This window comes from Lampris incognitus, chromosome 3, assembly GCF_029633865.1.
Source record: "Lampris incognitus isolate fLamInc1 chromosome 3, fLamInc1.hap2, whole genome shotgun sequence".
Taxonomy (NCBI): domain Eukaryota; kingdom Metazoa; phylum Chordata; class Actinopteri; order Lampriformes; family Lampridae; genus Lampris; species Lampris incognitus.
The window spans coordinates 63,255,401-63,280,902 of record NC_079213.1 but is presented as its reverse complement, the minus strand read 5'-3'; the positions used below and the strand labels follow the sequence as shown (position 1 = coordinate 63,280,902).

Sequence of the window (25,502 nt, the reverse complement as noted above, 5' to 3'; positions counted from 1 at the left end):
CACAGGCCCAGGGGCTGCCGAACACCGATCAGAGGCGGCGCAAAGCCAAACCCAGGTAGACTGGCAGCGTGCAGGCCTGTCGTCATGACAACCCAACCCGCAATATATGTGCATACGGAGGAGGGGGTAGTGGGAGGTTTGTTTTTTGTTTTTTTTCTATTATTATTTTATTTTTTGCAGGAGGGGAAGAGGAGTGATTTGGATAAGTGGCGCTGTACAAATACACACACAGTGGCAGACACACACAGAGAGAGAGGGGAAGAAGAGAGAGGGCGATGAATTAAACAGTTCCCCACCCCTGTTGTTCAGTACAGTAGGTGAATGGCGATGAGCTGGTTTCAGTGCAGCTAGTCGCAGCACAGGGCTCCATCTGCAGCCCCCACATCCCTTCTGACTCGGGGGGTGGGAGGCGGGGGGACAAACTGAGCAACAGCACTTTCACCTCTCATCTATTTGGCATGAAATTGTGTCTTCTCTCACATATTACAAGGATGTGGTATTTTTCGCACCTGTTCCTGAATATCTGTCTGGAGTCGATTTTATTATAAACAAGATGTTGGTCCGACAGAGCCTCAAGGACTCTGGAGATCCCGGTTCTACCACACAGGAATAAAAATAGGTAGGGCTGACAAACGCTCCTACAGTGTCCTAAGTATTCATTTAAGACGTTACTCAAGGCTCAGCGAAAAATACCCAGTTTTTTTAAAAGGAGCAGCTCGGTTTAAACTGATTTTCACCCGGATTTTAGGTTTCCATGGATCCAAAAGTTGTTCCTGTTCGTGTGAGGTTATGTAACAGTGTCCTCTTGTGGCGAAATTTGGCATACGGGATGGCTTTGAAACATAAAAACCGAAAACACTGAGCCTTAACATTACTATACCTTTATTACATATGAATTTAAAAATAGGCACGGTGGTGCAGTGGTTAGGAGGGCTGCATATTAGCAAGAACCTGGCGATACGATACATATCACGATACAGGGCTACGAGTCAGTGTATTGTGATATATTGTGACACTGTAAGCAAGGCGAAATACTGCGATTTCATAGGCCTGCGTTCTTTGTGTTTACACTACTTCCTGTCTCAGTTTACGTTGTTATGCTGGAGTGGAAGAGTCAAATAGTTGAAGATAGATTGCAACACTGCCACCTAGCGGTCGGGGGGTTTAATCACAACACAAAATGAACCGCTGTCTACCACGAATCTCTGCATGTAAATTATTAATCACAAAATATAATATCGCGATACTCAAGCGTATCGATATTTTCTTACACCCCTAGTGTTTAGCGCGGTCACCTCACAGCAAGAAGGTCCTGGGTTTGAGCCCCGGGGTAGTCCAACCTGGGTTGGGGGGGGGTTGTCCCGGGGCGTCCTCTGTGTGGAGTTTGCATGTTCTCCCCGTGTCTGCGTGGGTTTCCTCTGGGTGCTCCGTGTTCCTTCCACAGTCCAAAGACATGTAGGTCAGGTGACTGGGATAGGCTCCAGCATCCCCGCGACCCTGAGAGCAGGATAAGCGGTTTGGATAATGGAGGGATGGATGGATGAATTTAAAAATATCCTCTCAAGAAGCAAATACAGAGCAAGTTTAAGACCAATGTTGGAAAGGCTTTTTTATTAACAGAATTTAAGCATCCATCTCCTTCTTTTGGCATGGTCCCTGTTTTTCAGGGTTCGCCAAGGCGGATTTTATAGTTTCCATCGGTACCCCGTGAGGGCACAGCACCGATGGCAGCCTCGATCGATCCGGTATGGTCTTGTCAATCCGCATACTGATTTGGCAAAATTTCACATCGGAAGCCCTTCCTGACACAACCGCTAACCCTGCGGACGGTGGGACAGGTAAAGCGCTGGACGCCATCCCAGTATTCATGAACTTGCGCCCATGCCTGTCGCCGCAGAATTTCAGTATCCATATGATGTCCAAATTATATCTGGCCAATTAAAGATCAAGTAGGGATTGTTCATGTGCCACAGCATATACGAGATCAGAAGACGGAGCTGAAAAGGGGAAAGGACTTGTAACTGAGACCAAAATCACAACCACAACTACCACTGCTGCAGCTCCTCCAGAGAAGTCCCCCAGTGCTGAAGAATAAGCCTGCCGGTGTTGGCCACGTGTGAAGCTGCGCTCGTCCTGCTGGTTAAGGCCCCGCGACGATGGAGATCCAGCCAACTTTCGCTTTAATCGAGCTGTCATTCCTACATACCGCCAAAGAGAACATCCCAAAACACCATCAAACAGGTTTGAGACTCGTCCCGAATCTGAGCCTATCCTTCCCGCGCCGGTGTCTATCTTTATTTAATCCTGATCTTATCCCCTTTTCCTATCTGCGGCTCAGGCGCTGTCTTTCCAGGCCCTGGCACCGTAGCTGACTGCCTCAGTTGAAGTCCGGTATATTTATTTATTTGTTTGTTTGTTTGTTTGTGACTGTTTTGACACGTCCTCCTTCGTCCCGTCGCCTCACTTGACAGCAACTCTGGCGTGATGAGCACTAATGGCCGCGGCAGGCCTGAAATGAGCGTTGCAGCTTCAGCATTCACCTGCCATGTTTCGATGGGCGTTTTCTCCTTTGGAAGGGAGTTTTATTTTAGGAAGCACATGCTGGAGGTGGGCCGACTCCTCCTCCTCCTCCTACTTCCACTGCCTCTCAGTAGGCGGAGATGATGTTGGTAGCAGTGTGGTGGCGGTGCAGGATCCGATGATGTTGGTGATGATGGTTATAGGGTGAGGATGATGAATGTGGGTGGGTGGGGGGGGGTGAGGGGAGGTGGAAGGAGATGAAGTAAGAGGATGGCATGCCTGTATGTTTGTGTGCGTGTTTGTGTGTGAGAGATAACAACAGAATTTGGGTATGTTACCCAGGTTATGAATGTGAGGGTGTAGGTGATGGTGGGGACCGGCGGTTCGAATCCCCTTGTTACCTCCGGCTTGGTCGGGCGTCCTTCCAGACACAACTGACTGTGTCTGTGGGTGGGAAGCCGGATGTGGGTGTATGTCCTGGTCCGTTGCACTAGCGCCTCCTCTGGTCGGTCGGGGCGCCTGTTTGGGAGGGAGGGGGAACTGGGGTGAATAGCGTGATCCTCCCATGCGCTACGTCCCCCTGGCGTAACTCCTCACCGTCAGGTGAAAAGAAGCGGCTGGCGACTCCATGTATGTCGGAGGAGGCATGTGGTAGTCTGCAGCCCTCCCCTCATCGGCAGAGGGGGTGGAGCAGCGACTGGGGCGGCTCGGAAGGGCCAAGTACAATTGGGGAGAAAAAGGGGCAAAAAGTCCAAAAAAGAAAAAAAAGATGGTGGGTTTTGTGATGTGGTTGGTGATGATGATCTTGATGATGATAAAGCCGGGGGCGGGGGGGTAGGGGGTATTAATGGCGGGCAGTAGCCATCATCTTCTGTCCGTCATTTTCAGAGAGAAAGACAAAGACTTTCACATTGAAAACTATTTCTTCCTCTCCTCATCTCACTCCTCCCTGGTCTCCTGTCCTCCTTTCCCCTGTCCTCCAAATGCATCTGCTCCCCTTTTCTTTTCCTTCCTGCACCTCGCTGTAGTTTGAAGCTGGAGTGTGACAAGTTGGCCAGTGAGAAGTCGGAAATGCAGCGCCATTACATCATGGTGAGTGGGACCCTGTCTTTGTCTTTAAGTGTCCTTCAGAAATGTCCAATATCTGTAGTATTTGAAGGTAAGTCGTATGAATTGGGGTAGTCCAACCTTGTGGGTCGTCCGCTGTGTGGAGTGTGCATGTTCTCCCCGTGTCTGTGTGGGTTTCCTCCGGGGGGCGCCAATTTCCTCCCACAGTCCAAAGACATGTAGGTCAGGTGACTCGGCCGTACTGAATTGTCCCTAGGTGTGTGTGTGTGTGTGTGGGCCCTGTGATGGCCTGGCGGCCTGTCCAGGGTGTCTCCCCGCCCGCCGCCCAGTGACTGCTGGGATAGGCTCCAGCGACCCTGGGAGCAGGATGAGCGGTTGGATGATGGATGGGTGGATGGTAAAAGTGCATGCCTACATGTGTGAAATGTTTCGCATAAATGGAGTGCTTCTTCACTATACTTAAAATGTCTCACCTCCTCTGTTTACCCTCCTCTTCCTCTCGTCTGCTGTGCAACATCACATCACGCACTCCTACACACCAACACACACACACCATACACACTAGTGGCTCTTGTTTTGTCCCAGTCAAATTGGTCTCTTGTGATTCTTGTGTGGGGTTTTTTTTTTGTTCCTTTTTATGATTATTGCTCACAACTTTACTGCCTTCTGTTGCTGCAGTCTGGTGTTGCCCCTTCACACCCCGACCCCTGTCTGATTGTTTTCTCTCTCCCTCCCTCCCTCCCTCTCTCTCTCTCATTCACTCTCCTTGTCTCTCTCTCTCACTCACTCTCCTTGTCTCTCACTCACTCTCCTTGTCTCTCTCTCACTCACTCTCCTTGTCTCTCTCTCACTCACTCTCCTTGTCTCTCTCTCACTCACTCTCCTTGTCTCTCTCTCTCACTCACTCTCCTTGTCTCTCTCTCACTCACTCTCCTTGTCTCTCTCTCACTCACTCTCCTTGTCTCTATCTCACTCCCCTTGTCTCTCTCACTCTCGTTGTCTCCCTCTCTCTCACTCTCATTGTCTGTCTCTCTCACTCTTGTCTCCCTCTCTCTCACTCTCATTGTCTGTCTCTCTCTCACTCTTGTCTCTCTCTCTGACACACTCTCACTCTTCTCTCTCTCACTCTTGTCTCGCTCTCACTTTCCTTGTCTCTCTGTCTCACTCTCCTTGTCTCTCTCACTCTCGTTGTCTCTCACTCTCATTGTCAATTCAATTCAATTCAGGTGGCTTTATTGGCATGACAAATTGTTCATGTGTCTTGCCAAAACGTTTGATACATTAAAATATATGTAAATTGAAAAACAAAGTAGAAATAACAATAAGTGAAAGTAATTAACAGTAAAGATCTGCACACTAAATGAACATTAACACAGTAACAGGTGTATTGTATCCTTGTCTCTCTCTCTCTCTCTCTCTCTCTCTCTCTCTCTCTCTCTCTCTCTCTCTCTCTCTCTCTCTCACTCACTATACAAATCAAATTGACTTGACTTTCCCTCTCTCTCTCACTCTTGTCTCTCTCACTCTCTCTCACTCTTGTCTCTCTCACACATTGTCACTCTTCTCTCTCTCACTCTTCTCTCTCTCACACACTCACTATTATCTCTATCTCTATCACTCTTCTCTCACTCTCCTTGTCTCTCTGTTTCACTCTCCTTCTCTCTCTCTCTCTCTCTCTCTCTCTCTCTCTCTCTCTCTCTCTCTCTCTCTCTCTCTCTCTCTCTCTCTCTCTCTCTCACTCACTATACAAATCAAATTGACTTGACTTTCCCTCTCTCTCACTCTTGTCTCTCTCACTCTCGTCTCACGCTCTCTCTCACTCTTGTCTCTCTCTCACACACTGTAACTCTTCTCTCGCTCTCACATACTCTCACTCTTCTCTCTCTCTCTCACTCTTGTCTCACTCTCACTATCCTTGTCTCTGTCTCACTCTCTCACTCTCCTTGTCTCTCTCTATCTCTCTCGCTCTCTATCTCACTCACTATACAAATCAAATTGACTTGACTTTCCCTCTCTCTCTCACTCTTGTCTCTCTCTCTCACTCTCTCGCACACACTCTCATTCGTCTCTCTCTCACACACTCTCGCTCTTCTCTCTCTCTTGTCTCTCTCTCACACACTCTCACTCTTCTCTCTCTCTCACTCTTGTCTCGCTCTCACTTTCCTATTCTCTCTTTCTCTCTCTCTCCTTGTCTGTGTTCTTCTCTCCATCCATTGTCTGATGTGTTGTCCACAGTGATGCGGTTATTTCACAAAAGTACGGATCTCCTTTGATGTTTTGGTCTCGTCGACACACAAACGGAATTTGGGGTCACTACAGCAGAGATATGTTAAAACCTCTTCTAACGGGCAGGATTCTTAAAAACTCCAGCTTCTGTGTGAACATAGCCACATGTAAAATGGGGCGTTTAGGAGACGATGATGTCACGCCTCAGTCCATGTAGCCCACTGTTGCTTTGTGTAAGGAGCGTGTGCCTGACACAACAACAGTGGTGGATTTATGCCGGTGGCATAACTTCAATCATTCTAACCTATACGTCGTACCTTGGGCTGTGTGGCAGAAAGGTCTTAGATAAATAAAGGAAAAGGTAAAAATAAATAAAGGTAAAGAAACAGATGTCTAATAACTGTGAGTCAAAAATAATTAGATACTACTGTTTTTGATTTTAAGTCACTACCGCCAAGGGAAAAGGAGCTCAAGAGAGATGCTTAGGAAGTTCTTCTCTGGTATTTGACACACCGTTGGATGTGGACTTTACCTACAGGCTCAGCATGGTTTGAGCGTTTGTGTGTTCTTGTGTGTACGGAGATGTTTTGTAAAACGAAGGTCGTGTGGACAGAATTTTTTTTTTTTAAACGGGGAGGAAATGTCAATTTAGATAAATGTCTGCATACACGTGGTCAAGGCCTGAGTACAACTTGTTTTTCTGTATTTCTGTCAGGTCTTTAAATCCAGTGATGGGTAACCAAAAACAGTACTCAAGTAGAAGTACAGTTACTTTATAATACTGTTTACTCAAGTACAAGTTGAAGTGTGCTCACCCACTTCTGGTGTGGGAAGATTTCGGCGCAAATGCACGTTTGCGGCGGCCTCATCCAGTACCGACCATGCAGTGTCTTTGTCCACGTCTGTGTCTAAGTTTGTCTTGGTTTGGTGGCTGGGAGAGCTGGCGCTGGATCGGTTGGGAGAGCTTGGTCTGCTGCATCCTGTGGGCCCAGCGACCACAGCCCTGCCTGGAGCTGTGTCCGAAGAGGTAACACGGTGGGCGGTCTGACAGGATGCTAAGCTAACTGCTAGCCCATACAGACTGGCAGGTCCCATAACTCCGAGGGCGGTCTGGCAGCAGCCTTGCCTTGCCTTGATTGTGTTTTTAGTGTCGTCGTGTGGAGTCCGGGGAGGTGTGTCGAAGGTGTCTGGCTGGGAGAGCCGGTGTTGAATCGGCTGGGAGAGCTTGGTCTGCTGCATCCTATGGGCCCAAGGACCACGGCCCTGGCTGCACGGGATGCAGAAGCGGGGCAGGCTAAGCTAACTGCTAGCCCATGCAGACCGGCAGTTCTGATAGTCATCCTGGCTGTCATTCATTCTCCTGGACAATGATTTTATTTATTTTTTTTAGTTTAGATATATGTATTAGTGTGGATATGTGTGTTCTTGTAGTTCTTGCAGGTTTTGGATGTGTGTTTTTGTCTGTGTTGCACTGCTGTGGGCTGCGGGAGACGATGTTTCGTTTCATTTCATGTACACAAGTGTACGAAATGAAACGAGAAATAGTGTTTCTGGTTCTGATTCTGAAAATGCCAGGAAGATTCATGTCATTTGGTTGCTGAAAGATATAAATCAACATTCACTAAGCGGTGACCTGTAAAAACAGCTGGAAATAGGTTGCTCCTGACTAGCCTGGTGTTAAGGTGTCTGCTGGTGTACAGCCCGTCTGGCCTGGCAGCACTGACCCTGTGCCCTGAAGCCTGTACCCATGTGTACTGTTGGGAGTTTTTATTCTCCAACCATCACAGTAAATCAAAGTGTGACCGTGACCTGGATAACGTGATGAAGGACTAACGTGCTTCTTCACTTGTCCTGTCCTGTCACTCGTTGTCACCGACATCAGGGAGAAAGGAGGATGAGCCTCCTTTTTCTGGATGATATGCCAGGAGAGCCAGGTAACAGGCGGGTCCTCCGCCACCTCCTCCCGTCACTCTACAACCTCCTGCACGGGCTCGGCTGCAGCAACCGACGGGGCGGTTGTGCACGCGGGGGTGCCGCTCACACCGGGTCCCTCTGAAACAGTTGCAGCATCATCTGCGGCCATTTTATCTTTCTCCGAATTACTACTAAGTTTAGGAATCGGGAATCATTTATTTGTCATGTCGTCTTTCGTACTACGTACACAAAAGAAACGAAATTCGGTTTCCCCCAGCCCACAGCAGTGCAACACAAACGACAAAAAAACACATCCAAAAACCTCCAAAAACAACCCCACCAAAAACACACAAAAACAGAGAGAACAAAGCAAAAAATATATACATAAATAAACAGCCAACAACTAAGTCCACCCAGTCCAAAAACTCCACTGTCCAGAGAACCAACGCCAGCCAGGATGACTGTCGGACCTGCTGGTCTGCATGGGCTAGCAGTTAGCTTAGCCTGCCCCACGTCCACATCCTGCCAGAGCGCTTCGAGCTGCCCCCTCGGGCGCAGCTCCGGGCAGGGCCGTGGTCCCTGGGCCCAACGGGTGCAGCAGACCAGCCTCCGTCATCCGATCCAGCGCGAGCTCTCCAGCCAGACGCCTTCGACACACCTCCCCGCACTCCACGCGATGACACAAACGCAGACAAAAACACTGCACAGTCGACGCTAGGCGAGGCCGCCGCCAGACCACCTCGGCGTTTCCTCTCGGGCGGGGCAGCGGGGCTAGCAGATAGCTTAGTCTGCCCCGTTTCCGCATCCTGTCAGACCGCCCTCGGTATTTCCTCTTTGGGCCCACAGGACGCAGCAGACCAAGCTCTCCCAGCCGATCCAGCGTCAGCTCTCACCAGCCAAACGACAAAAACAGAGACTTCACACGATGACACACATTTAGACGTAGATGTGGACAAAGACACCGTGTAATCGGGACTGGGCGAGGCCGCTGAAGACGCGAGTCTGCGTCGCCGTCTTCCCACGCCGGAGGAGACTCCAGGTTTCCATTTTGTGGGGTTTCACTTGTTTCCCCATGGCCAATGGCCTCGTTACTCCCACCTGCCTCCTTGGTACCTCCCTCCCCGCTTCAGCTGCCTGGTAGGCGGTTTCCAGACCCTCGGCTTCCCGCTCTCTATGCAGGCGAGCCGAGTGCTTGTGTCCCACCTCCCCACACTCAAAACACTTCACACTACCAGAACTTACATGTACCATTGTGGCTACGGGCTTAAAATTGCATCGTTAGCTAATTCATAAAACCCATCAGACTGGAATCTGGATCGGAACAACATGAATCAGTAATGTCAGTCTGATACTCGCTGAGTGAAGTACGTCAGTATTGGCACCCGGTGCCAGTCGGACTCTAGTAAAGGTAGCGAGAAATGTGCAGTCCAATGTAACGGAGTAGAAGTAAATATATTTTCTCACAAATGTACTCGAGTAAGAATGAAAAGTATCCTGCAAAACAACTACTCTTAGAAGTACAACTTATTTATTCATTTATTTTACATCCCCCCCCTTTTTTTTGTCCCCAATTGTACATGGCCAATTACTCCACTGTTCCGAGCCATCCCGGTCGCTGCTCCGCCCCCTCTGCTGGTCCGGGGAGGGCTGCAGACTACCACATGCCTCCTCCCATACATGTGGAGTCACCAGCCGCTTCTTTTCACCTGACAGTGAGGAGTTTCACCGGGGGGACGTAGCGCATGGGAGGATCACGCTATTCCCCACAGTTCCCCCTCCCCCCTGAACAGGCTTCCCGACCGAACAGAGGAGGCGCTAGTGCAGCGACCAGGACACACCCACGTCCGGCTTCCCAACCGCAGACACGGCCAATTGTGTCTGTAGGGACACCCGACCAAGCCGGCGGTAACACGAGGATTCGAACCTGAGATCCCCGTGTTGGTAGGCAATGGAATAGACCACTACACTACCCGGACGCCCCAGAAGTACAATTTATTAAAAAAAAAAAAAATCACTCAAGTACATGTAACGCGTTACTGCCCACCTCTGTGTCTATCCATTCATTCTGTTGTGCATTTCTGCTTCTCTTTGTCTTGTGTCTGTACTTCTTTCCTCGCTCTTGCTCTCTTTCCTCTCTCTCTCTCTCTCTCTCTCTCTCTCTCTCTCTCTCTCTCTCTCTCTCTCTCTCTCTCTCTCTCGCTCTCTCTCTCTCTCTCTCTCTCTCTCTCTCTCTCTCTCTCTCTGTGCTCCACCTCAGGGCTAATCTCATTGTAGCTGGCTGCGACTGTGTAGCCGTCTGATATTCTGCCTCTAATTGATCCTCTGACTGGCTTTAATCTCATCTAATCTGTGCCACCGCACTTCTCTCTCTTACTTTACCTAGCCAGCACACACACACACACACAAACACACATATGTACATGTACACTAACAGGCCCAAAAGCATGCCAGCAGCAATATACACATACAGAAACATACACGCATACAAATACAGGCATGCAGGATGTCCGGGTGGCGTGGCCGTCTATTCTGTTGTCTACCAACAAGGGGATCGCCAGTTTGAATCCCCGCGTTACCGCCGGCTTGGTCAGGCGTCCCTACAGACACAATTGGCCGTGTCTGTCTGTAGGGTGGGGAGCCGGATGTGGGTATGTGTGCTGGTCGCTGCACTAGTGCCTCCTCTGGTCGGTCGGGACACCTGTTTGGTGGGGAGGGGGGACTGGGGGGGGTAGCGTGATCCTCCCACACGATACGCCCCCCCCCCCCCCAGTGAAACTCCTCACTGTCAGGTGAAAAGAAGCGGCTGGTGACTCCACATGTATGGGAGGAGGCACGAAGTAGTCTGCAGCCCTCCCCGGATCAGCAGAAGGGGGTGGAGCAGCGACCGGGACAGCTCGGAAGAGTGGGGTGATTGGCCGGGTACAGTTGGGGAGAAAAGGGGTGAAAAAATAACAAAACAAATACAGGCATGCAAATATGCAGCCTCTACACAGAAACTGTGCAAAAGGTATTAATCACACTTTCTCATACGCTTGTGCGCGCACACACACACACACACACACACGCAGCACAAGCCACACACAGGTTTGCCCACACACAGCCTATAAACAAGACACACACTGTGCTCGTGGTCTTATTTTCACCTTCGTTCTCACTCATACGAGCACACATGCACATGCACACCTCTCCATGAATTACCCAGCAGCCCTGCATGTGACCCTCTGCAGCACGCGCACACACACACACACACACACACACACACACACACACACACACACACATATTCAACCACACTGTAAAGCACGTTCCCACTCCATCAGCGGCAGGGCTCACTTGGAAGCCCCCCCTCATCCCCCCACCGACCCGGCCCCCCACCCCAGCGATCCTCTAATAGCCTATCGGGTTGCCCTGCTCCCCCAGCTGACCGCGGCACCTCCATTTCCCCTGTGCTGTAATTACTTTAGGGAGCTGCCGTGCAGACCGAGCGCTTGCAAGAGATACAGAGGATGGAAAGAGAGTGTGTGTGTGTGTGTGTGTGTGTGTGTGTGTGTGTGTGTGTGTGTGGGTGGGTGGGTGCGTGGAAGCAGGACTGTGCCCACAGAAGGAGGGGGGATGTTTTTGTGCTTTAGAGAGGGGGGGTAGGGAATGGGTTGGAATGTGTGTGTGTGTGTGTGTGTGTGTGTGTGTGTGTGGCGAGAGAGAGATCTGTGTGCTGTTTGTTTTTCACTGACAGAGTCAGTGCCCCTGCCGCCAGTGGGTGATTAAAAGGGTTGATGCCTAGAGGGTGGCCCTCTCATTAACACCGAGCACACACACACACACACACACACACACACACACACACACACACACACACACACAGTCTCTATCTCTCTCTCTCCTTCCTCGGTACCCTTTTTGTATTGTAATTTTTCAAGGTCTGTTATAGTGTGTGTGTGTGTGTGTGTACACGGGAGTTGGAGCTTGTGGTTGTCTCCTGCGGGGTTCAGGGTGGTGAGGGTTGTGAGTTTGCGGAACGTTGAATTGGAAGAACATTCTCTGCCTTTTTAACTTTCTTTTCATTTATTTCTTCTCTTTTCTTTTGTCCACCCCCCCCCCTCCGCCCCTCCCCTCACCTTCACAGTACTACGAGATGTCCTACGGGCTCAACATTGAGATGCACAAGCAGGTGAGTCTGTGTCTAATGTCACATAGACACAAATCTGCTGTTCGACACATGTCCTGTACAGATGAACCGAAGTGGTTTTGACTGCGTCCTCTGTGTGATCTGGGTCGTCCTCTGTGTGTCCCGGGTCGTCCTCTGTGTGATCTGGGTCGTCCTCTGTGTGTCCCGGGTCGTCCTCTGTGTCTCAGGTCGTTCTCTGTGTGTCCCGGGTCGTCCTCTGTGTGGAGTTTGCATGTTCTCCCCGTGTCCGCGTGGGTTTCGCCCGGGGGCTCCGGTTTCCTCCCACAGTCCACAGACATGTAGGTCAGGTGAATTGGCCGTACTCCATTGCCCCTAGGTGTGTGTGTGTGTGTGTGTGTGTGTGTGTGTGTGTGTGTGTGTGTGTGTGTGTGTGTGTGTGTGTGTGTCTCGGCCCTGTGATGGCCTGGCGGCCTGTCCAGGTTGTCTCCCCGCCTGCCACCCAGTGACTGCTGGGATAGGCTCTAGCATCCCCATGACCCTGAGTGCAGGATAAGCGGTTTGGACAATGGATGGAGGGAGGGAGGGATGGATGGATGGATGGATGGAGGGGTGGAGGGAGGGAGGGAGGGATGGATGGGTGGAGGGAGGGAGGGATGGATGGATGGATGGAGGGGTGGAGGGAGGGGTGGATGGCTGGATGGATGGATGGATGGCTGGATGGATGGGTGTTGACTCTACCATCCCTCCGGTGCAGTGTTGAGGCACTGGTAATTGAACCTACTGAAGGGTTCATCTTTACTTGGGGGGGTCAGGAGGTCATGTGACACAGCTGCCTTTACAGAACGCCAGCCCTCCATTTTACAGGATGGGGGAAGAACCGGCATCGTGTTTTGGGGGTTGGATCGTTGAGCTTCTGTCTTTACGACGTGTATTTGAGGGGCATCCGGGTAGCGTGGCGGTCTATTCTGAGAGGCGATCCTAGGTTCGAATCCCCGCGTTACCTCCGGCTCGCTTGGGCGTCCCTACAGACAGAATTGGCCGTGTCTGCGGGTGGGAAGCCGGATGTGTGGGTGTGTGTCCTGGTCGCTGCACTAGCGCCTCCTCTGGTCGGTCGGGGCGCCTGTTCAAGGGAGAGTGGGAACTTCGCGGGATAGCGTGATCCTCCCATGTGCTACGTCCTCCTGGTGAAACTCCTCCCTGTCAGGTGAAAGGAAGCAGCTGGTGACTCCCGATTTGGAAGAGGCATGCGGTAGTCTGCAGCCCTCCCCGGATCGGCAGAGGGGGTAGAGCAGCGACTGGGACGGCTCGGAAGAGTGGGGTGTTTATTTGATGTTGGCCGACGAGAACTCCTGTCCCCCCCCCCCCCCCCACGCACACACACACACAGCCAAATGAGGGTCAAATGAGGGTCAAACACGTGGCTGAAACCTTCAAATCGGGTCCAAGGGTTAACATCTGGAACGTGTTTGGAATTATGAAATGGAAAATAAATGTAGTGGATTCAGGGGGGAGCTGGGAACCGCCGCAGCCGGGATGCGCAGCCAGGTCTCCCGCACCACAGGCGACTGCGCTAACCAGTCGACTAAAGGGTCCGACCCGTTAGCCGACTGGTTAACCAAGTTCTCCAGCACCACGGGAGAGCTGGGTTCAGTAAATTCCTCCATCCATTATCCAAACCGCTCATCCTGCTCTCAGGGTGGCGGGGAAGCTGGAGCCTATCCCAGCAGTCATTGAGCGGCAGGCGGGGAGACACCCTGGACAGGCCGCCAGTCCATAAAGGGAATAATAAAAAAAAGAATTTCACAAAATTTCAATAAAATACACCCGTTTCAAGACATTGACTCCAAAAATGAAAGATTATCTCAAGTTGCTTTTTTTTTGTGAGATTCCTTTTCCTGTTTGGGAAAATTTCTTATTTCACATCTTGTGATCGCCCTGTGGTGGCCTGGCGGCCTGTCCAGGGTGTCTCTCCGCCTGTCCAGGGTGTCTCCCCACCTGCCGCCCAATGATGGCTGGGATAGGCTCCAGCATCCCCGCGACCCTGTGTGAGGATGAGCGGTTGGGATAATGGATGAATGGATGGATAGATGGATGGATGAAGACATACAGAGCCCCTCGTCTCCGGCTCAGCCCTCTTCCAGGGAGCACGGCGGGTCGGACAGGCCCGGTGCCTGTAGATCAGATTGTATGGCTGGTGCTGGAGGAGTAATGCTTGATGGGCCTCAGCAGGGTGAGCCCCCATCAGTGACCTGGTCCGGCACCACTCCCTCGACTCATGCTTAGGCACACACATACACGCTGCCGTGTGATTGACGGTGCACCCTGCAGCCTTGCTTGGGTAGCAGCGTGTGCTGTAACCGACGGAGACGGAGAGGCAGCAGCACCTGTGATGTAAAGAGCTCCCCTCATATGCAGCTACACAAACTCCGAGGGGCAGAATAAGAACAAAGGTACCATGGCGCACACATGTGGTGGTTGCTTTGGCGCGCTGTTACCAAAACAACCACCACACCCTGCATCGGGGGCGCATCAGCACGCACTAGTGTTTACACTACAGAAAACATGTGGTCAAACGCGGTACCCAGACCACTGGTTACCGGCTCACAAAACGTTTTGGTGGTCGATTACACGTGTATTTAGCGCCGCCGACTTGTGATCCGATCGCTCAGACCGCAATTTAAAACCGTGTGTGTACGGGGGGCCAGACACCATGCCTGCAGACACCACGTAACACAAACAGGCACACGTAACACAAACGGGCACACGTAACACATACAGGCAAACGTAACACATACAGGCACACGTAGGGAGGCAGGAGTAGGAAATACAACATGTACACACACACACACACACACAGCTGTGCTCAGCCCCCTGAGTACAGCTCATCAGAGCCGCCCCTCATCTGACAGGGATGAGGTATTTACACATTCACAGTGGCGTGTGCGTGTGTGTGTGCGCGCATGCTTGTGTTGTGTGTGCGTGTATGTTTTTGTGTGTGTGTGTCCGTGTGCATACTTGTGTGTGTGTGTGGGTGTGTGTGCATGCACGCTTGTGTGCATGTGTCTGTGTGTGTGTGCTTGTGTTTTTTTTGTGCATGCTTGTGTGTGCGTGTGTGCGCACGTGTGTGTGAATGCTTGTGTGTGTGCGTGTGAACACAAGCATGCGTCCTTCTGTTTTGAGGCGCTTTTGTGCATGTGGGCCTATTCAATACACACGCTCACGTTGGCTTGTTTGTGTGGCTTCGCACTCGCACGCGCCCCCTATCGTCCGCTCGTGGCGTGCGCGCGTGAGCTTTTGACGTGTGCGCCGCCAGTGGGTGCTGAGAAGTGCCGCGGCGGCTCCATTAGAGTTGAAATTGGAGGGGATGTGTGGAAACGAGTGTCGAGGAGCATTCAAGTCTGGGCCTTTTGTGTAGCGCCCTTCCTCCTCCTCCTCCACTTCTGTTTCTATTTCTCTTTCTCTCGTTCTTTCTTTCGCTCCTCCTCTTCCCCACACATTCAGTCGCTCCCCACTGATCACTCTGTCTGACTCAATTTTGTTTAAAATTGCCTCTCCACTCTTTTTTCCCCCCTCTCTCACTCTATCTGTTCTCTCTCTTCTGCCCTCCCCCGCCCCAGCCTTTCTTGCTCTTTTTATTTCTCTCCGTTTTGGGCTGTCGTGATGCTGAGCGGATCTGCGGCTGCTTTTGAATATCGCCATGTTGTCGCCGAGTCATCTGTCTCCCTCGCTCTCCTCCCGTTTACACCTGGGTTTAAAATGCGTTTTGTGTGATCGGCTCACGAGTGGACGGCGCTAAACACAAGTGTAAATGACCACCAAAACGTTTTGTGAACCGGTTGCTCAGACCACTTGCCGAGGTGGTCTGGGACGCATTTCACCGCATGTGTTTTGTAGTGTAAACGCTAATGCGTCCTGACGCGTCCCCGACGAGGACATAACAGGAAAATACGTCATCAGCGCAGGATGTGGTGGTTGTTTTGGTAACGGCGCGCCGCGTGATTTTTTTCATACCCGTTTTCCGGGAACTCTGCCTCTGATTGGCTAGTACTCGTTGCCTCCGTTGATTAGGCTGGTTAAGGTTAGGGATAGGGTTAGCCAATCAGAGATAAGAGTAGGGGCGGGTCTTCCCGGAATCCAGGTGTGACGGAGGCGCGTTCTTGCGGAAAACGGGTACGAAAAAAAAAATCACGCCAGCGCGCTGACTTTCGAAAAAATGGAGGGAGAGGAGGGTGTAGGTGGTTGGCGTACAAGTGAAACGGGACGCCTGACCTCCATCTGGGCAGAAGAGTCAGTCCTGTCATCTCAACACCTGCAACAGTCTGTACAAACATCTTCACACATTAGCTGCTGTTTTCACAGCTAGTCGGCTAATCCGGCGCTTGACTGAAGCCCTTTGACCTTGTAGCAGAAGTGATGTAGGCAGTAACGAACTCTTCTTCTTCTTCTTCTTGGGAGTAACGAAATCTGATCGCCTGTGGTGAGCAGGTCGCATTTGGAGACGCGTGATAGACACGGGTGGAAACGGCGATGTGTCTCGCTGTCCACTCGTGATCCGATCTCCCAAAAAGCATTTTAAACCCCAGTTTAAACAGGGCGTCCGTTTTCTCTTCTTTCTTTTTCCTGTCATTTAACACCCGTGGAGACTGCAGCGTAGCTCTCCGTGGCGGGTAGCCCCCCCCCCCATTTCTCCCTCCCTTCGCCACACCTGACGGCTACGCGCTTGGCGTTTCCCGTGTATTTGTGTTGTGTTTGTGTGCGGTACGGGCAGGCTGTGGCTGCAGCAGACACGGTGTGTGAACTGGGTGGGTTGTTAGTTGTCATCTATGTGGATTTGTGTGTGTATTTTTTGTTATAGGCGGAAAAATGTAAATTGCACACACAAAAAAAAACGCAAATGCAAATTGCAAGATTGCATTTTTTTCAAATTGCAAAAAAATAAAATAATAAAATGCACCAAAAATTGGAGGGAAAATAAAAAGTAAAAACATTAAATAGGCGACCCTCTAACGGGAGCAGCCAAAAGTGGGAGTAGTAGTAGATTGCATGCGTGTCTACGCTGCTTGTGTAAGGAAAGGAGGAGAGCTTTGAGACAGACAGAGATTGGGAGATGGTTAAAGGACCCCGAGATAACTGAGGAGAGAGAGAGAGAACAGACAGAAAGGTGGAGAGATGGAAGAGAAGGAGAGAAAAAAGGAAAGGTACATAGAGAAAGGAGGGAGAACCTGAAGACAAAAGACCTGGCAGGGAGACCGAGTGGAGCGTTGGAAGCAGAGAGATAACGCGAGGGGGAGAATCAGAGTGGAAAAATGGGAGCGGCAACACGAGGCAGGAGGAGGTGAGAAAGGAGACGACAGTTACCGGAGATTGTGTCCCGTGGAGTCGTTTTGGAGCAGACAGAGATGTCAGGGAGCACACGGGTAATGATGAGCCGATAGGAGGAAGGCGCCTGATGAGGAGCGATGCTCTGCATACCTAATGGCGGTTAGGAAGGCCCCGCTCTCCCCTTTATCGCACCGCCAATTAGGGCTCTAACACAATTACCGCTGCTTTGCATTTCTTCAGACGGGTCGGGTGATACGAGCCAGATGTGATAATAGACCCGCTCGGCAGAAGGAGAAGGTGTGTGGATGAGACACGCAGCGAAGTCGTTTTCTCTGTGTGTGTGTGTGTGTGTGTGTGTGTGTGTGTGTGTGTGTGTGTGTGCATGTGTTCGTGTGTGCAGTTGTGACTGTTTGTGAGCGTCCATGTGTCTGTGTGAGTGCTGTCGTGTGTACGTGCAGCGCATGCACATTTCCCCCTTTTTCTCCCCAATTGTATCCGGCCAATCGCCCCACTCTTCCGAGCCGTCCCGGTCGCTGCTCCACCCCCTCCGCCGATCGGGGAGGGCTGCAGACTACCACATGCCTCCTCCCATACATGTGGAGTCGCCGGCCGCTTCTTTTCACCTCACAGTGAGGAGTTTCACCAGGGGGACGTAGCGCATGGAAGGATTGCGCTATCCCCCCGCCTCCCCCCCAATTCCCCCTCCCCTCCGAGCAGGCGCCCCGACCGACCAGAGGAGGCGCTAGTGCATCGACCAGCATGCATACCCACATCCGGCTTCCCACCCGCAGACACGGCCAGCTGTATCTGTAGGGACGCCCGACCAAGCCGGAGGCAACACGGGGATTCGAACCGGCAATCCCCGTGTTGGTAGGCAAAGGAATAGACCGCCACGCCACCCGGACGCCCATGCATGCACGTTTTGTAACTTGAGGAGTTCCAGGGATAGCATTGGCAAGGGTGGGGGTGGGACTGCGGGAGGTGCACGAGGAGGCCAGCGAGGGGGTCCTGGCGTGTGTTCATGCCTGCGCATGACCACACGCGTCGTCGCTGACTGGGATAATGTGTGTGTGTACTTACAGAATCCAGCCGTGTCTCGTCAGCGTTTTTGGCACCTGGGCAGTCATAATAGCTGTTTCCTGTGGGGGGCGGGGGCAGGGCGGGGGTGTAGTTTATGTTTGTTGATGAATGTTACACATGTGCTCATCTTCTCCCTCTCCCTCTCTTTGTCTCTCTGTCTCCTGTGCTGGTCTCTACTGTCCCCACAGGCTGAGATCGTGAAGAGATTGAATGGAATCTGCGCTCAAGTCCTGCCTTACCTGTCCCAGGAGGTACACCCACACACACACACACACACACACACACACACCGACACACACACCGACACACACACGGGCTCCCCCTCCCTTTCTCTGTTTCCATCTGTCTGTCTCTCTCTCCGTCTCCGTCTGTGTCTCTCTCTCTCTCTCTCTCTCTCTGACTCACTCGCCTACATACTGCAATATGCACATTGTGACACACACACACACACGCACACACCTCAGTAACCTCCTGACCCTCGACCCTGTTCTTTACTTCCCGGAATGAGATCACCCTCATTTCCGCCTCATTACCTCTCTATCTCTGTGACCCTTCGGCACCCCTCTCCTCCCTCTTGCCTGCCATCTCTCGTCCCCCCCCCTTCACATCCCCCCCTTCACATCCCTGCTCAGAGGCTGCTGTGGATGAACAACGTCCTCTGCAGATTAAAAAAGAATCAGCAACGCACGACGGGCGGGTTTCTAAAAAGCTGAATAAGATTATATTAAACTAATGCAAGAGACACAGGCCGTGCAAAGGTTACTCCGGAGCTTCGGGGGTGTGACCATAAAACATTATTGCCAGGGTGTCCGGGTAGCGTAGCGGTCTATTCTGTTGCCTACCAACACCGAGATTGCTAGTTCGAATCCCCGTGTTACCTCCAGCTTGGTCGGGCGTCCCTACAGATACAATTGGCCGTGTCTGTGAGTGGGAAGCCGGATGTGGGTATGTGTCCTGGTCGCTGCACTAGCGCCTCCTCTGGTCGGTCGGGGCGCCTGTTCAGGGCGAGGGAACTGGTGGGAAATAGTGTGATCCTCCCACACGCTACATCCCCCTGGTGAAACTCCTCACTGTCAGGTGAAAAGAAGTGGCCGGCAACTCCACATGTATGGGAGGAGGCGTGTGGTAGTCTACAGCCCTCCCCAGGTCGGCAGAGGGGGTGGAGCAGCGACCGGGACGGCTCGGAAGAGTGGGGTAATTGGCCAGATACAATTGGGGAGAAAAGGGGGGGAAATCCCCCCCCCTCCAAGAAAAAACAACATTATTGCCATGGAGCTGTAGTCAGGACCGGGGGGACAGCCGGCAGTCATTGGTCAGACTGCCTGAGGCTGCTCGGGGTCACGGGAGGATGGAGGGGGTCTGACATGTACCTAGGGACCACACAGTTTAAGGATATAAAAACTAACGACAAAATGTAAAAATCAATTCTGAGCATGGACCAGGGGTGATGTGATCACCCCCCCCCCCCACTGCTTTTTACATCCATCTTCCCTTCCTCCACCCCACTTCCTATGTGTGTGTGTGTGTGTGTGTGTGTGTGTGTGCGCGCGCGAGCGAGCGTGCGTGCGTCGGTTTAATGTTTGGTTGTTTGATGTGATCCACATAAAGTATGCTCTTATCTGCCCACCAGGGGTGGACCTCACCTACTCATTGAAGCACACCAATGGACCAGTTAATTCATAGCATCATTTCGAGCACTGTGTGTGTGTGTGTGTGTGTGTGTGTGTGTGTGTGTGTGTGTGTGTGTGTGTGTGACTACATGGGATGCGGAACGAAAGGAGTGGACCAGATTTACCAGGGAGGGGTTGTGGGGTTGCTGTTAGTGCTGTTGATATGAATCTAACCCCTGCACCTCTGCTCTCCGTCCCCGTCCCCCTTGTCTCTGTCTCTTTTTATCGTCTGTCTGCTCCCTCCAGCACCAGCAGCAGGTCCTGGGGGCCATAGAGCGGGCTAAGCAGGTCACCCCCCCAGAGATGAACTCCATCATCAGGGTAAGACTTTCATCCCCCCCCAACCCCAGCCCTCCCCCACGGGCTGTAATGTTAGCTAGCCAACCTCAATACTTAACGTAGTCGTATCAAGACAACCACCTGCATCATTATCATTGTTTTATAGTCCCCCGTGAGGGATGTTGTTCATTAATGTTTTATTGTCTGTGAAACACTCGTAGAGAAATGCTGCGCTTCAGGTGTAGCATTAGTTCCTGTGGCTAGAAAACGTAATTAACATGGGCTGGGCGTTAGTCCGCTACAGTGGCCACAATACTTCAGCTGTGTGGCTGTAGTATTGGCCAGCAAGCTACACTGCTCCGTCACTGTCGGCCTTGTCTTCGCTAGCATAGCCTCTCCATCATTTCAGCAGGGGTTTGGTATTAGCTAGCTTAGCTACTCCATCATTTTAGCAGGGGTTTAGTATTAGCTAGCGTAGCTACTCCATCATTTCACTAGAGGTCTGGTGTTGGGAAGCTTAGCCTCTCCATCACAGTGATACACGTTCCACGAAGGTGCCTTTCCTTTGTCTCAGTGTCTAGTGTCTAGGGATGCTGGTTTGCATAGGCCCAGGTTTGAAGGTGGACCATGCTAGCACTAGGAGCCAGGAAACTTTGAAAATCAGTCTTGGTGCAAAAGAGTGGGGGGGTCAATCATTTTACAGGGGAAAGTACAGTTGCACTTAGTAGCTTGACTTCAGAATTGAGAGCGTTTGAACTTTGAGCTGTTTCTCTTTACACCGGAGCTGTTTGATACCCTTTTTCAAACAAAAATGGCGGCTAGCGAGCATCTCTTCGAGAATCCAGTGACTGCTGTGATAACGGCGACCGTGTTGTGCGTCTTCATGGTTTGTGGTTGGGAACGAGGGGAGCTAATAAGGCCGTGTGGGGCTGGCAGATACAACATGTCCTTCTGAAAGATTAAAACGTACACACGTGGTGGTTTATAATCACCGTTATCATACACCACGCCCGCAGACCAGCTCAGCAGTCAGAGCTGCGCTGCTTGTGTGGTAGGTCAGACTGCCCTGTGGTTGGTTTGTTTTCTGCCATGAAGGAGCCGTTATCCGTTACGTGTTCCATGTGAATCTTTGTTCCTGCAGCGCCACCACGTTTGCGCTTCAGCCGTGATTTTGGTGTTCACGATAACTGCCCTGATGAACTTGATTTGTGTTCGGTCGGGTCAATTTTATTTGTATAGCCCAATATCACAAATTACAATTTTGTGTTTTTTTTTTTTTAAATTGAAATTTTTACATTTTGTAAAAAAAAATGTAGATTACATTTAAATTAAATTCTAATTAATTATTTAATTTAAAATTTTACTTTTTTGAAAAATTTGTAATTTTTACATTTTGTAAAAAAAGAATAGATTACATTTAAATTAAATTCCAATTAATTAATTAATTTAAAAACTTTTACTTTTTTGAAAAATTTGTAATTTTTAGGTGTCCCCAAGGGTTTATGTGCTAAACATAGAATTAATATGTATCAGTGACATGCCTATTGTGACATGCCTATTGTGGCTCATATGTGCTGTGTATCTTGTATTTCCTGCTGTGTCTGAGCTTTGTCTCTCTGCTTGTCCTTTACGCAGCAGCAGCTCCAGGCTCACCAGCTGTCCCAGCTCCAGGGCCTAGCCCTGCCCATGACCCCCCTGCCCCTGGGCCTGAGCCAGCCGACCCTTCCTGCTGTTACCACCTCCTCTGGCCTCTTCTCCCTCTCCTCCATCCTGGCCTCCCAAGCCCAGCTGGCCAAGGAGGAAAAGGCCTCGCGCGACGGAGCCGACAGCCACCGTGAAGAGGATGGAGACAAGTCTGACTAGCTGTGTTTTCTGTCCAGCGACCCTAGTCCCAGTCCCCAGAGCCACTCTCCCTTTGGCCTCCCTCGCCCTGACCTGGCCATTACTGCCACAGGCCTTAAGGCCCAATCTCCCATTCCCAGCTCCCTGATAAACCCATACCAGCCCCCCCACCTACCCAGCTTTTATTGCCAGATCCAGATCATTAGTCGGGCTCTAGTTCCTGACCCTCCTGTCCGGACAGCCCTCTTCTACTTATATTTAAAATCCCTGCTAACCTTATTCAGCCTCTGTCCTCTTTGCTTTCTGTCTCGTTCTCTCTTCTCTTCCCTCCCCAGCACTGTTGCCGTCATCCCGTTCACCCCCCCCCCTCCCCCCACCTGTTTATATATTTTGCCATCTTCTCTTCAACATTTTGTTTTTGTGTCATGAAGCTTGATGGTTTTTATGTCCGTTTTCATGATTACCTTTACCCCCCCCCCCCCGTTCCTCGGTCTTTGTATTTTTGTTTTTCGTTCGTCTCTTTCTCCGTTTCTTCCGTCTCTCTCTCCCCTGTCAGTCTGCACCCCCTGCCGCTGTTCAACACAGTTCTTTGTGAAGCAGGGCTGGTTTGTCAGTCTGAATGTACCGTGCAAAAGTAGAAAAAAAATCAAAAAAACAAAAAAAGCAACAGACTAAATGCTGTCATCAAACTGACAGGGCCCCAGCCTGTCGGCCTGTGATTTGTGTGGATTTGTGTGTCAAGTTAGCCTTCTCATGGAGATTCGTAGTGTGTAAAAGCTACAGGACGAGATGCAGAGATATCTACAGAATTCCTTCAAACTTTTCTAAAAAAACAAAAACAAACAACAAACAAACAAACAAACAACAACAAAACTCCCAACAACCAGTAATGACAACATGTTGATTTTTTTTTTTTGGTGGCCCAAATTGCATGCATCCGTTGCGAGCTCTGCAGAAGCTGGCTGTGGGTGGGTTTAAACTGACAGACTGTGGTGGCCGCTGTAAACGCTGAGCTGGGGTGACGTCACTGCTGTGACGGGGAGAACCCTTGTCAGTTTTGCTGTGTGCCCTTGCGCTTCTGTCCTCGCCCGCACACTCGTGCTGCTTTCAGCCGCTCCGCCATCGTTCCCGCCAAGCAGAAGCGCCGCAGCAAAAGAACCCGCAGGGTCTCGCGAAGGATCCTGAATCCGTTCAGAGAAGCGGCCTACCCAGCGCCCCCCCCTCTGCGCCGCCTGCTGTCATCCTAGAAAACCTGTCCACCTTCCTTAACCGGTCATGACTTGTGCTGACCAACCAGCAGTCGTCACGGGGTTTGGTGTTTTTGTTGAAACGGCAGTCAGAGGGCGGAGGTAACCCGCCGTACAGTGGGACTCGCACCCCCACACCTTCGGCCCTCCCAGTCCTTGAGTTATTCTTCTTGAACGTGCACTAACGCCAGAGTGGGTGCAGAGGGAGTAGAGTGTGTGTGTGTGTGTGTGTGTGTGTGTGTGTGTGTGTGTGTGTGTGTGTGTGTGTGTGTGTGTGTGAACATTATCTTTGACAGCAGAGGGCAGCATGTGTCTTTTGGGGATTCTAGCTGCGCTCTCCGGACTGGTAGGGGGAGAAGAAGAAAACAAGGACAGGACAATGACATGGTACAGGCTCAGTCACGAGGGGAATAGCCTATTTATACACCCTGTGTGTACAAATGGAGGCTACATAGACCAGACGTGTGACGTGGGCGTGTGTTCACGTGGTGGATCCCCCTTCCCTTCTCCGCATACGTCACCACCCACTTCCTGGTAGTTCTAGTCAGAGCTCTATTTTTGGAAGCGTCTCTCTCGCTCCCTTTCTCTGTTATTAGAAGAGTAGAAGCTTGGAGCGGGGACCATCCACTCATCCCCCCCCCCCCCCGAACTCCACCTCCCCTTCTGAGTCAGGCGTGTACTTGTAGCTCTGGGGACACGACGTCACGTCAGTTGCACACCGTGAGTCTGCTCGGAAGGTTCCGACAGTCATCAGCGTAGATTTCACCGAGGAAAAAGCACAGACGGCTGTCCCGCTGAGTGAAGCCCCCCCCCTCCCCATCAGCCACCCCTGCCCCCCCTCCCCTTCCCATCATCCACTCCTGTCTCCTCCACTTCTCCCGAGCCTTAGACATGAGCCCATTAGGGGTGCTGGGAAGAGCATTACTTGATGATACGACTGTTTGCTAAAGAGATCAGCTGTCACCGAACAAATAACAGGCGTCTGAAGCGCCCCCTGCTGCCCGCAACATGTACTACATTTTCAACCCGGATTTGCCCCTATGGTCCATTGAGCCCTAAACCCTGGCTCCATCATGGCCGTGCTCCACCTGTTGCGTTTTACACTGATGATGATGATGGTGGTGAGGTTGAAGATGTGCGCAGATCTGCTTTTGACAGACTGCTTATCTTGAAAGCGGCCCGTGTTCATCCGCTGGTCGACCGGAAGAGGGTCCGTCCTGTTTTGCTGGGCTACACTGTGAGAGTGTGCCGCTACGGAACGTTTAATTCCAGACCCGGATGTCAGCGTTTGGTAAACGGAAGCCCTTCTGCCAATCCATCGCCTCGTGAAGGGCTGTCAGTGTTGGGAGTCCTCTTAAGGCCTCCGCTGAGGAAAATAGTTTTAAGTTTTGTTTTTTTTAGAAATGTCTAATATGGGGAAAGGATATATTGAGGGACAGGATAAAATACCACATTTCTAAAACTGTTCAGATGCTGAAGTTAGCGATGAAGATGATGATGATGACTGCCTAGATGATGCCAGTTGCTGTGTAAGTTGGGGACTTTATAAACATGTATGTAAACAGATGTATAGACCTGCTCACAGAGACGGGATGCGTTGCTCTCTACTCGGCCTGTGGATCTGACTTGCAGCTCCCCAACCTGCCATCCAGTCCCCCCCCCCCGCTGTATGTGTCTTACTACATACTCCCATCCAGCCCCCCTCCCCCCCGCTGTGTGTATCTTACTACATACTGCCATCCCGCCCCTCCCCCCCATGCCTTGTGTATCTTGCTGCATACCGCTCCCCCTGCCCCGCTGTATGTATCTTACTACATACTGCCATCCAGCCCCCCCCCCCCGCGCTGTATGTATCTTACTACATACTGCCATCCAGCCCCCCCCCCCCGCGCTGTGTGTATCTTACTACATACTCCCACCCAGCCCCCCCCGCGCTGTATGTATCTTACTACATACTGCCATCCAGCCCCCCCCCCCCCCCCGCGCGCTGTATGTATCTTGCTGCGTGCTGGAATTGTTGCAGTGATGTGCGGAGCCCGTGTACGAAGCGCAGCACGCACGTGCCAGTGCTTGTCCCCGGGCGAGGGTTGTGTTTCTAAAGAACTGTTGGGTCCAAGACTTGGCGATCAAGGCACTTGTTCGTTTCGGTTTGTTTTCTAATGTTATTAATCGCTGTGAGCTCGAACGACGGTTCTAAAAGCGGACGTT

At 51.4% G+C, this 25,502-nt stretch overlaps 1 protein-coding gene across 2 annotated transcripts in view; it reads left to right on the top strand.

Annotated features, from left to right (window-relative positions):
• tle5 (TLE family member 5, transcriptional modulator) overlaps positions 1-25,205 on the top strand; it is a 53,308-nt gene extending 28,103 nt beyond the window's left edge. Inside the window, exons 3-7 of one of the 2 annotated variants that reach the window (XM_056276147.1) lie at positions 3,549-3,612; positions 11,852-11,896; positions 18,445-18,507; positions 20,173-20,247; positions 21,844-25,205. In XM_056276147.1, coding sequence (XP_056132122.1) covers positions 3,549-3,612; positions 11,852-11,896; positions 18,445-18,507; positions 20,173-20,247; positions 21,844-22,068 — 472 coding nt within the window. In that variant the 3' untranslated portion in view covers positions 22,069-25,205. Of the gene's footprint in view, positions 1-3,548; positions 3,613-11,851; positions 11,897-18,444; positions 18,508-20,172; positions 20,248-21,840 lie in introns of both variants that reach the window. The other variant, XM_056276146.1, reaches the window with a different exon arrangement.
• Positions 25,206-25,502: the final 297 nt, after the last annotated feature.